This window comes from Embiotoca jacksoni, unplaced genomic scaffold (assembly GCF_022577435.1).
Source record: "Embiotoca jacksoni isolate LCO1_2020_lvr unplaced genomic scaffold, fEmbJac1.0.p SCAF_19, whole genome shotgun sequence".
Lineage (NCBI taxonomy): Eukaryota > Metazoa > Chordata > Actinopteri > Embiotocidae > Embiotoca > Embiotoca jacksoni.
In genome coordinates this window covers 9,168,799-9,180,723 of record NW_027185329.1, presented here as the reverse complement: position 1 = coordinate 9,180,723, position 11,925 = coordinate 9,168,799, and the positions used below count along the sequence as shown (strand labels likewise).

General features: G+C 45.3%; 1 protein-coding gene across 1 annotated transcript in view; it reads right to left on the bottom strand.

Annotated features, from left to right (window-relative positions):
- Positions 1–10,439, bottom strand: part of LOC138200662 (GRAM domain-containing protein 2B) — a 13,842-nt gene extending 3,403 nt beyond the window's left edge. The window contains 2 exon segments of the mRNA XM_069153542.1: positions 10–272; positions 10,238–10,439. Of these exon segments, the coding sequence (XP_069009643.1) occupies positions 10–272; positions 10,238–10,329 (355 nt within the window). The 5' untranslated portion in view covers positions 10,330–10,439.
- Between the last annotated feature and the right edge of the window lie 1,486 nt (positions 10,440–11,925).

The window sequence follows — 11,925 nt, the reverse complement described above, 5'->3', positions numbered from 1 at the left end:
TTCTTAAATGCGAGACGCCGAGTCGTCCCCCCCCCCCCCCGATTCCAAACGCATCTCATGACCTCATGCGCGACCCCCTCCCAACCGGTTCCTACCTGACGGCCACTTGCCTGACGAGGGTTTTGTGCTGCTGCTGGGTCTGGAGCTGGGCCGCCTCTAAGCTCAAGGCTTTCCTCGCCTCCGCCTTCTTGACGCTGCCATTGCTGAAGCCGCTTCTGCTTTTCTTCACTTTGGCTGGCAGCCCGCCACCACTGCTCTCTACCGGGTAGTTGCTGGAGAGGGGAGAGAAGAAGAAGAAGAAGAAGAAGAAAAAGAAAAGAAGAAGAAGCACAGACTTAGTGGCACGCTAAAATAATAATAGAAACGCCTCGCACCCCCCCCCCCCCGCACCGTCTGTGCAAAAAAAAAAAAAAAAAAACACACCTGTCGGCTGTAAACGCGGCTACCGGAGAACAGCGGAGTTTAACGCTCCGTTGCATTCGCAGCGGCACGTATCAGGTGTTTAAAATCAACCGCGGGTTTGTGTTTGGGCACATTTTGAAGACGTATTCAGGAACCGAGTCCCTCCGTTTTCACTCTGTGCAATGAGTAAACTGATGGGCATGTTTTTTTTTATTTATTTTTTTTTAATGTGTTTATATGGATACAATATGCGTCATCAGTCAATCACATCTCCTGGCTGCTTTACGATCTCGTAGACGTAGGTTCACGCTCTAAAACTGACACGCCATGCATGCAAATATGCCATTTCAATAAAGTGTAGCAGAAAACAGCCCAATAAAAAAATAAAAATAAAAAAATAAAAATCAGATTACAGGATCCACTACAGTCAAATATGCTCTTCATACGGCCTGTCCTTGACCAGGAAGTAAAGAAATACAAATTCACTGCAAGACCTCCGTGTCGGCTAAAATGTAAAAGAACGTGACTCTAAATCCACACAACATGTAAACAATAATGACACAGTGCAAATATGAGACTTTAAAAAGAAAAGTTGCTGTTTGAGAGAAACCTCCATCTCCAAAGAACAAAACTACAAAATCCGCAAAGACCAACTCACCTGGTGACTTTAAACCTCTTTGATGAACGAAAGCTCATGTACCTACTTACAGTAGGCATTTCCTATCCTCACAAATGGGGGAAAAAAAACAAAAACAAACAAAAAAAAAAAACGTTATTGCAAACGATAAACAAGCCAGTTATTGTAAACAAGCTCTGCTCACTATCCTCGCCAAAAAAACAACAACATCAAAACGGAATGAATCGCTGTCCTAGTTCATCAGGGTACTTCGCCACATCCTGCCAGAAAGAAGAAGAAGAAGAAGAAAAAAAAAAAAACCCAACTGTTGCCGTGCGGCCGTGTGAATGTGCGAGTAAAAAGAGGAAGCCACTTTGTGTTGAGAATGGTGTGACACTCCGTAGTGCCTGACGTCAAACCTCGGCCACTCCCCCCCCGCGGTCAAACAGGCATGAAAGAGACCAGCTTATACAGTCTCGCTCTCTCTCTCCAGAGTCGGCAGAGCACAACGCAGGCACTGGCATGTTTAAGAAAACAAGGCCCATCCCACAAAATCTTCCACTGACAAACATGATCCGCAATCAGAAAAAAAAAAAAAAAAAAATCTTTTCTGGCTGGTATTTCTTCTGGTCGGGCAAAGCAGCATCGGAGACTTCAACGGCAACAAAAAAATATGGAAAAAAAAACAACAACAACAAAAACAAACACGACTCTGTACAGGAGCGACAAAGTCGAATTCTTGAGAGCCGCTCGGACTGGCCCGTCCGACCCGATCTGGGAGCGGCGCGTTATCAACGTATGCCTTCAGGCGATGAATCGAAACGAGGACGCCGAGGAAGACGTCCTCGGATGCCTTGTTTGAACGCGCTCGGCAGTTCAAATCTTTGTTCAGAGAAGTCCGGTTTTAAAAAAAAAAAAAGAAAGAAAAAAAAAAAAAGCAACCGACTCTAAACAGCCGGCAGCAGAAGATCGAACTGTCCATTCGTCAACACTCGTGTCAAACATCAATACAAATGTCCCAGACTGGATTCTTGATGAAGGAGAGTGTGCTCTGCTTTTGTTTACGGTGTGTTTCATAACTGAACGGCTTCATTTTACCTGAGTAATTGAGGCCAAGGAGGAAGAGGGGGGGAAAAAAAAAAAGAAAAAAGAAAAACGTGAAATGCAGCTTGGGTGTACGCCTGTCGCGCCTATCTTAAGTGCGGAATCCAAATGGTGACCAACCACGCAAGACGCTTCCCCGTTTGTGCAATAGAATATATTTACAAACTCGAGTGTAAAGAAAGTTTGAGCCCGTTTTTTTTTTTGAATTTTCAGCCATCGAGCATTGAAATAAAAACCCATTGTTTATAATTATCTGTAGCTGCGGCTTGTTCCTCTACACTAAAAACTGAAAAGCAATATATTTGAATATTTACATACAAAACAATACAATGAAGCGAGTGGCTTTGGGCAGGTAATCTGCTGCGGTTGCCGTTTAGACAAAAGGCAGCGCGCCGAGAACTCTTTTATGATCGGTGAACTGGTGGCCAGGTGTTTGCGTTTGATGCGCTCACCTGACCCATATCCACTTGGAAGGGGGTCATGGCAGCAGGGCAATATAGGCGGTATTCAAATACCATCAATTGTTTGAATTTACCAACAACTTCCTCTTTACTCAGGACTAACCGTAACCATTAACGAGATCCTGTTAAAGCTGCATCCTGTAAGACTCGGGGAAGCCACAAGCACTCCTCTAGTTCACTGAAAAGAGCACTGGATTAACAAAAAAAATTATATATAATATAATTTTATATATATATATATATATATATATATATTTTTTTTTTTTTCTTTTAAAACCTTCAGTCTAGAAGCTTGAATTTTGTGGCGATGCCGTCATCGTTAAGTCCCTGGATTACTTTTGATAACAGACAGACCAGAGCCTGCAATTGTCTTTATCCTCACTAACGTGAGCGTGTGAAGTTTAAAGTCCATACATACAGACGGTCTGGTCTGGCAGTCGGCCCCGTAGGTCTACCGTCTGTAACGCTTATTGATGATGTTTACAAGAAACATCGCCATTGTCATTATTATAGTGTCGGTTTAAAAACCCCGACACCAGGCAGAAAAAAACAAAAACCAAAAAAAAAAAACAACGAGAGCACCTTAAAGAAACATTTCGAGTTTGTTCGAAAAGCACAATAAAACCTGAAGACGAGGAAGTCTGCCTGTGTGGAAAGAAAGTGACTCATCCTTAACAGCATATAAAAGAGTTCAAGGCCAAAGCCATCAAACGGTGGACAGGCGTGCGTCAGGTTTTTTTTTTTTTGCTCACCAAATGATAGCCGTGTGGAAAAACGCTGGTTATGAAATGACTTGCGTAAAAAGCGCAATTTTTTTTGAAATGACCGCTTTGCAGTTACAAAGCAGGATGTGGTCTGAAATGAGTGTGTATTGGTCAGATGCAGACCCTGACCTCTGACCTACTTACTTGTTGAAGCAATATGTCAGACCAACTCGCAAAAAAAAAAGAAAAAAAAAAAAACTATTTTGGACCTAGTTTTACCGCCACTCCTGACATTTTACAACAAGCACGGGCATATCAAATTCTCTTGAAAAGAGCAGATTAAAATGGACATGCGCGAGGTCGCAGATGCGCGTTTATCTGGACTCGATCCGGAGTACAATTTGTCTCCGAGAGGTGTTGGGGGGAGAGGGGGAGGGGGGGGGGACTACAGCGCAAACAGCAGGTCATACAGTCATGTTTATCAGGCAGGGAAACTACAGCACAAACTGCAAACTCGCATGAAGATATGTTCTGGTAAATAAAGATTACTGACAGAACGCGTCGGTTTGGATTTTTTTCTTAATCTGCATTTGTTCTCGTTCTATTTTAGACCAGGCAAATTAATTCCTCGCAGAGTCGTGACGGTCATTAGCTCAGATCTGTGACCACTGCTATTTATGGAGTATCTACTGAGAAAACAACAAATCACTTCAACTTTTCAAGGAAAACGGGTTGTTGGTCATAAAAAAAAAAAAAAAAAAAAAAAAAAAAAAAATACACTTCATCAATCACGTCAGCTCTGCCTTATCCGGCAGTTTGAGACGTACTGGCCGAGATCAGTAATATACGTTTTCTTGCCTTACCTTCCCTGATCCTCTGAGCAATGAGAATCAGTCACAGCACCCTGTTGGTTTAACAAGCGTTTCCCTCTCTCCATGATCAACCAAAATTCCCCTTCTTCCACAATCCCTGAAAGCCTTGCAACCACCCCTGGTAAAGGCAGCTGAGTGACAGAGTAAGGCAGTACCTTTTGCACTTGGACCCAGAGTATTCACAGCCCAATCAAAAAGGGAGTAAAGGTCTTCTTTTTTTTTTTTTTTTACTGCAGTGACTGAAAGTACGCAAGAGCACAACATGATGATAGGGCCAGGGCCACAAAGACACAGCAGGACATTGAATGAGATTGGGCAACGCAAAAAAAAAAAAAAAAAAAGAGAAAGAAAGGCATTCTGTTGTAAGCAAACCCCATAATGCCCTCCCAAAAGCTGAGTCCTCTCTGAAGCAGTCACAGGCTGTGTTGTCGTGGAAACGGTTAACAGTGGGAGGTAGGCAGTGAAAAGGTGTGTGTGTGTGTGTGTGTTGAAAGAAACATTGCCAGGTTATTCTCACTTTCAAAAAAAAATGACAACATTCAATACCCTATTCTCAATAACAACAAGGAGATGACTTTAAAAGCAGCCAGTACAATGCGCCGTGACAATGGCTAGCTCGCAGTCTTTGTGGCTCGACGTAAATGGGGCCATTGACCGCAAGAGTATTTGGGGTTCGGGGTGGAGCATAACAGCTTGAAAAAAACACAATGACAGTCCAATCAGTTAATGCAGTAGACCCAAGTTACATTCTGTTGGAAAAATTACTCAAGAGGCTCGGTTCAAAAATCAAACACATTTATTCTTGCAAGAAGGAGCAACTGCATGCATGTTGCAGGTCACAAGATAAGGAAACAGGGGACTCGTCAATTAGATCCGGAAAGTAAAATAAAAAAGAATCGCTTGCAAAATAAGACGGAAAACAAAGGGAACTTTTCAGAGCCTGTTTGACGAGAATTTCCGGAGCCACAATGCAAACGAGAGGAAGGGACAAATCTTTTTTTTCTTCCCCATCACATTCATATACCTCAATTGAGAGCTGCTGTTCATCAATAGGCTATTTCTGTACCCACGACATCACCATTCAGGAAACTCAGCGAGACAGATAAAAGTCTTCCTGCACTCGATGCATCCGTCCTAATATAGCCACCGTATATCGCCCCTCACCTCTCCTGTCAAACCAACACCTGCCATGCTTTCCCTGGAAAGTTTAAACCTCGGGTGTCGAGCTACAGGACGAACGTCGTTAAAAGGTTCAACAGCGCAAACAGGCCGCCGTGATATCCTTCAGCACTACTTTCTAAAGCTCATAACAGAGAGTACAATGTTTCACAACATACAGCTAATACAATAACCTTAATAAAGACAACTTAAAAGCTACATAACGCTGACACCTAGATTTCCCAAATGTGTAATTAATCCCCGAACATATCGGCCCTCCCGGTGACATTTAAAACTGGGGAACGGTGTCCCAGTATCTATTTCTGGCCCGGGCACTTGGATGAATACAGAATATAACGTGAACAGAAAGCACATGTGCAGTATAATGCTTATTCACACGTGCCAAATTCAAGAATCTGCTTGCGTGCATACTGCATTTTTACACATACTTCCTATTAGGAATTCGACCTCGTGTTCGTCACTCGGCTACAGATAAGATTTGGGAGGAGGTGCAAGGCGACCTACGTTCACCTTCGTTATCAAAAAAAAAAAAGCACTCGTGCTGGATAACACTCTTCCAATAATAACGTGGACAACCAACTGCACCACTTAGGTATGAAATGCAGCATATCAAAAATAGAGGGCACAGTTAAGAGCTGGCCGTGGCCCTTCTCCGATATGAAACCGTGCAGGAAATGCCTTCAATTGTGATAATCACACTTGTTCAATAATTAAGCGACATCGCCAGCAAATTTAAACATTGCATCTTCACCGGGCTTACAAAAGATGCCCGTGTTAACCGAGGTGGGATTCGACTCCAGCGCAGGACATTCCAGTCAGCAAAAAGAGCTCCTCCGGGTGTAGACACACGAGGCTTTCATTTTCTGTCCCAAGACGAGACAGCTGGTCCCAGGGGTCCCGCTGCAGACGTCAGCCATGTGTCAGCTGGTCTGCAGTGCTAGCGCCCTCAAGACAAAACTTTTTCTGGAGAGGATGCGTTCCCACAACCAACGTTGCCTCTGCAACAACATGAGGCCTGGGTTCACACGCGAGGCTCGCTGAACTTCTGCAAAGTCATGAAATCTCTGAGATTAGCTGAGAACGAGCGGAACCGTGCGGCGTGACAGCACCATCTTCTGGACGGCCTTGGATCGTTTTCGTCATATGACCCGCCGACTCGCCAGCATCTAATCAAAGCCAGTCTGTAACCAAAGCAAATCAACAGACTGTTGCAGCTGACCAATCAATCCAGCGGGGTTTAAATATGCCCCCACTTCGTGACAGCCACGTTTCATTCACAAACCAGAAACACGCAAACCAAAAAATTACAAGAGAAAAAAAAGAAAGAAAGATAACCCCGAAACATTAATGTGGGTCAGACCGAGAACGATAATCTGTCTGCATGTATAAATGTGTGCATGTGTGCGAGCTTTAATGGAGCAGTCAAGAAGGGCAGGGAAATGAGCCAGTGGTCAGGGCAAAATAACACAAAGTCTGTGGCGCCCTGCCAGGGCTCAGTCTGCAGGAAAACTCTCTGTGTCTCTCTCTGTGTGTCTCTGTGTGTGTCTCTGTGTGTGTGTGTGTCTCTCTCTCTATGTGTGTGTGTGTGTGTGTGTCTCTCTCTCTATGTGTGTGTGTGTGTGTGTGTCTCTGCGTGCGTGCCAAGTGGAACAGAGAGTGCGTTTGTGTGCATGTATTAGAATAAATGCGTTCGTGTGTTTGAGTGGGAAGTCATGTGGCCGTGTGCACGCAGCATCTCCCTTCACGTCCTCTGTGCAAGCTGGGCGCAGAGACAGAGAGACAGAGAGACAGAGAGACAGAGAGGTTCTTTCTTCAAGGCCACAGAGTGCTCTTCTTGACCGGGCATGTGACCGGGGAGGGGGGGGGGGGGGGGGGAGAGAGGGGAGGCAATGGTGAGGTGGGAGGGGCTGAAAAATCCCACCTGACTTTAAAATCATTCAAAAGTAGAAGGAGGTCACCGCCGTTTTTAAAACATTTTTTGTTGATTTCAGCTCCTCGGAGCACCAGCAACTCAACAACTGTTGAATTGCATAGAGCAGCAGGGTTCATCTCTGTATTACGGGAGGTAAAGTGTATAAAGATCTTCCTGCCCAAAACTATTACCTATACTCCACACAAATATACAGTAAATGATTTATTCTATAACATTTATTCAAATGAACGGGGGGAAAAAAAAACAACAAAACAGAGTCATCAAATTAGGTTTTGCGTGTCCTCTTACGGCGTTTTCACCATCATTTTACTGAGCTAGGAGGGCGTAAACAAATACGTAGCACTCTTCACATGACAAAAACCTGCTAAAAAAAATTGTATGAACACCTGGAAGTGTAGTAGCATAGAGGAAAAACTCCTGGGGGTGAAAAGCTTTTCTTAGAGGAGTGTTCAGTTGCCTTTTCCTACAGATGCTTCAGCCTCTAACGAGCAGCTAACCTTGTGATGTTGCGGCAGTCTCTCCCCTTTCAAAGGACCGGGCTTATCTTGAAATCGGGACGCTATAAAACAAAACAAAAATGGAAAAAGAAAAAAGGCGTTGACTCGTACAGTCTTTCACGACCAGAGAGACGACATTCTGCCAGCGAGTCGTCACATCAAATTTCTTCCTGCTGTTCAAAGCCGAGCAGGACGGACCAGCTTTAGCTCGTGCATTTAGATAAGCCTGCATAAAGCCTCGTGCGTCTGAAATTAGACTGACCTACGGGCAACGACTTTAGGTGGAATTCACCGTGCCGCTGTGCGCACCGAAAGGCGAAATAGCCACAAAAAAAAAAAAAAAAAAAACAACACAGCCTTTCACTTGGCTCGCCGGCGAGGGAAACGGGGTGGTCGTTGGCGCGAGCCCCGACGGAGGGCGACAACGTAACTGCGAGCTTGACCAGCTGCTTAAGCATTGCAACCTCTCATTAAGCGATTAACAGTCCTGCAGATGTGGTTTTGGTCCTCTGACTTGGGTTTTCCCTTTCAGCCTGCAGCACGTCTCGTAATTTAGACCTACAGTCTTCGCTGCCCGCAGCGGCTGGGACGCTCCGTCCCGGGAGCATCTTCCTGGAGCCAACGGGACGCCTGCGAACCCGCCACACCCAGCCTATTCTGAGCTCCTCCAGCTCGACGGGCTTTGCAGCTCCACCGGGTTCTTCCCCCCATTTCACGGCAACTCATATTCGTCCTGACTGCGCCCCGCAATACAGCACGCAACGCAACTTACGACGAGCTCGCCGGCCAGCGTCCGGTGTGAAAAAAGTATGCGGCGCGCTACGCGGCTGCCTCCTGCTTACCTGGCTTTCTCTGCAACACGTTTATTGAACGCACGTTTTCGCCATCATTCCAGAGAAGTACATACGAGAAGGAGACGGGCCGAAAGGTCCGAGGGGACCAAATGACTTGCCCCGGATGTTGCATTTATATAGTAAGAGCCTTCGCTCGCTGACTGAAGCCTGACACGGTCACAACAAGCGCGTGTTCCGGAAACGGCTAATCACCCCCCACATACCGCACTCCGGGCGCACTTTGGCTTGAACTGATAACCGGGAGGCCACTTCTGACTGGCAGGGCAGCAAATGGCTATCTATGGTAAAGAAAGTTAAAAGGCAAAAGGCAAAAAGTTAAAAGGCAAACTCGGGAGGACGAGGAGTGCCAACAGCGAGACACTCGGAGCATTTGCACGGCACCGCGTAGCACCTGTGGTCGACTCAGGGCAGCTAAAAATAGGCTTTACTGTGAAAGCGTAGGCTCGCTTCGTCCCATGTGAAGCTGGTGTGTGTGTGTGTGTTTCTCTGGGGGTAGATGGAAACACTGCGTGCGTGCATGCTCCGAACAGTGGGCGAGTGACTGTGGCCGGTCTACCGAAGCCGAGCAGACCGGCCGAGCAGAGTATCGGTATTAGATCAACCGTGATCATGACGGAAGAGCGAACGGCGATGCCAGTCTGACCCACACACACACCAGTCGATGAAGTCGTGGTTTCTGAACGGGAGGGAGGGTGGGTGGCAAAAGGCGAGATAAAAGAACGAACCGGATCCGGACTAGAGTTCGCCTCGACGCCAGTCTTCCGCCTGCGATCATGATCGCGGTTGATCTATTCCAGTTATCTGTACCGACCGGAATAGATGACAGACTCCGCTGTGGACACAAACAACACATATGACACAACAAGGCTTATTAATATAAAAAGGGGGGTGGGGGAGGGGGGGGGGGGTCGGTCATTGTGTTATTGGGAAATGAGAAGAACGAGAACAGAACCGAAAAGGCTCGATATGAAACCACCTGCCCCCCCCCCCCCCCCCCCCCCCCCCCCCCCCCGTGTGGCCGCGTCAACATTCACGGCTGGCAATCATTCTGCGAATCACACTGGGAAAGCACTTCGAGGTTAATCCACGTCTGTATTTAAACATGTCAGCGGGGGGGGGTGTCAGTCGTTTAGGTCATCGGACGTGTCAGCGGCTGAGCTCTCTCTCGACGTGATGTCAATCTTGCACTGAAGCACAATGCAGACGATCCAAGTAATAGTCGTGCCAAAACAGTGCGAAAAGACGCTCCCGCCACGCCGCCGTCTGCTGCTTGTACCTGAATGCGATTTCTTTACGGTTTTAATTCAATTCGTCCGCGACGAGTCACTTGAAATGCCAACACATCTTCAGCGAAGGTTAGCACCGCTAGCATTAGGTACCCACTGACTTAAAAGACGTATTCCCGTAACGTGGCGTCTACGATAACGTGGTTTCCGAGAACATATACCACGACGTAAACATTAAAGGGAGGGGGGAAACAACAACAACAACAACAACAACAAAAAACAAATGAAAATGTCGTCGGTCTGACTTGTCAGCAAAAGAAACCGCCTTAGCATCCGCCCTGCTGCTGATGATGATGCTCGCCCGGCACATAGCGGTTCATCCCACTCACCTCTCCTTCATGAAGTGTTTTATTCTGACCATGGCCTTCTCGTCGATCTTCCTGAGGAAGGTTTTCAATCTCTCTCTTTTGTTTTCGAGCATTCTCCCCTCAAGCCGGTGGCGGTCGGGTTTCGTCTTGAAACGACTCTCCACGCCAAACTCCGCCGTTCTTGTTTGGCTTCTCCTTCCTTCCTTTTTTTTTTTTTTTTTTTTTTTTTCCTCTTCACTTCGCCTATGGCTGATTAAGATAATGATCTTAAATCGGACCAAGTCAGATGACCAATCAGAGTCGGCAACGACTTGGGAAAAAAATGTCATGTCAGACTGCTGATCCAATCAGAATAGGGTAGTTGGCTTTCACCGACCGCCCATTTACCATATATGGTAGTTGGGTTGTTCCCTTCTTGAGACGTAAAACGTAAGGCCTGTGTCGTTATTATTATTATGGTGGTGTTGTACTTTTAATCAATCATTTATAAGATATTTTAACGTGTCACGTGCGTTCAACATATGGAATACACGCTGTGGTTCAACGAGTGTTTCATGGGCCAGATCAGACTAAACTTAATCTGACTGAGACAATTACTGTACTGATACACCAGGGTGGAGCAGGAGCTTTTACATACTGCTTTTCATCCGCAAACAGAAAGCTTGATTTTATTGCATGGAGATAATGTGATATTATACTGCTATAGCAACAATACACACATGTTTGTCTAGGTAAATTCTTGCTATTGCTAAATATTCATTTTTAAGCATTTAAACTACCATAAATAATCATATTGCTCTAAAAAAAAAGAACAGTTTTTAAACTAATAGAGCACACAATAGGTGGCAACACTCAGGGTTCAAAGAGAATTCACTTTAATCTCAATATTCCTAGTTAATCAATAGACTAGTGGGCATTTATTCCTATTCTTATGAAGGCCAGTGAAAGTATGGCAGCAACAAATAAGGCAAGCTCAGCAGTTGGTGGCTTTTATTCAAATGCCACAGCATGAAACACTTCGTTTTAGTTCAGCATTGTTAATGCAGCTAATGAATGGCCAAGTCTCTCACCTCCCCCCTCACTGAAGAGAAAGGCAGCAACTGCAGCAACAAATGGCAAAGTCACACAACCACTGCGCAATCAGCAGGTCAAGGCCAGAGTTTAGACTGTCAGCTAAGTCACACTGTAATCACACTGGATCACTGTGTGTTACATGTGACTACCCTTTGTATTACAAAGAAATGAGTCGGTTCCAGAAGTGTGGTGTATCGAGTCACGTTTTATGTTAGAAGCATGGTTTTAGCTCTCGGATACAGCAATTATTTGGAGTGCCCTTGAGCAAGTTGCCTGAAGGCTTTGTGTTGCTGAGCCTGAAACTTGGCCTCTGTGTGGAAATTGTGAGGAAGCATCCTCTAGAAAAGTGTCTGTATTGACTGACAATTTGACAAACTTGGGTGCATAAAAACTTTCAAGTAGCGACTGAACTCCAATACAAAGCTACAGTAACATCATAAAATGCTGCTTTTCTTAGTTCATCCAATGTTTGATGTCATTGATAAGTCACATCTTGACAAAATAGTGTGTTTACTCACAACACAACTTCCAACGAGTATTAAAAGATTCTGTTGAAAGAGACCTTGAACATTTTTTTTTGTGTGTTTTTTTAAAGGGTATAATTATCAGGTAGCATTTCAGAGAAATGCTCACAA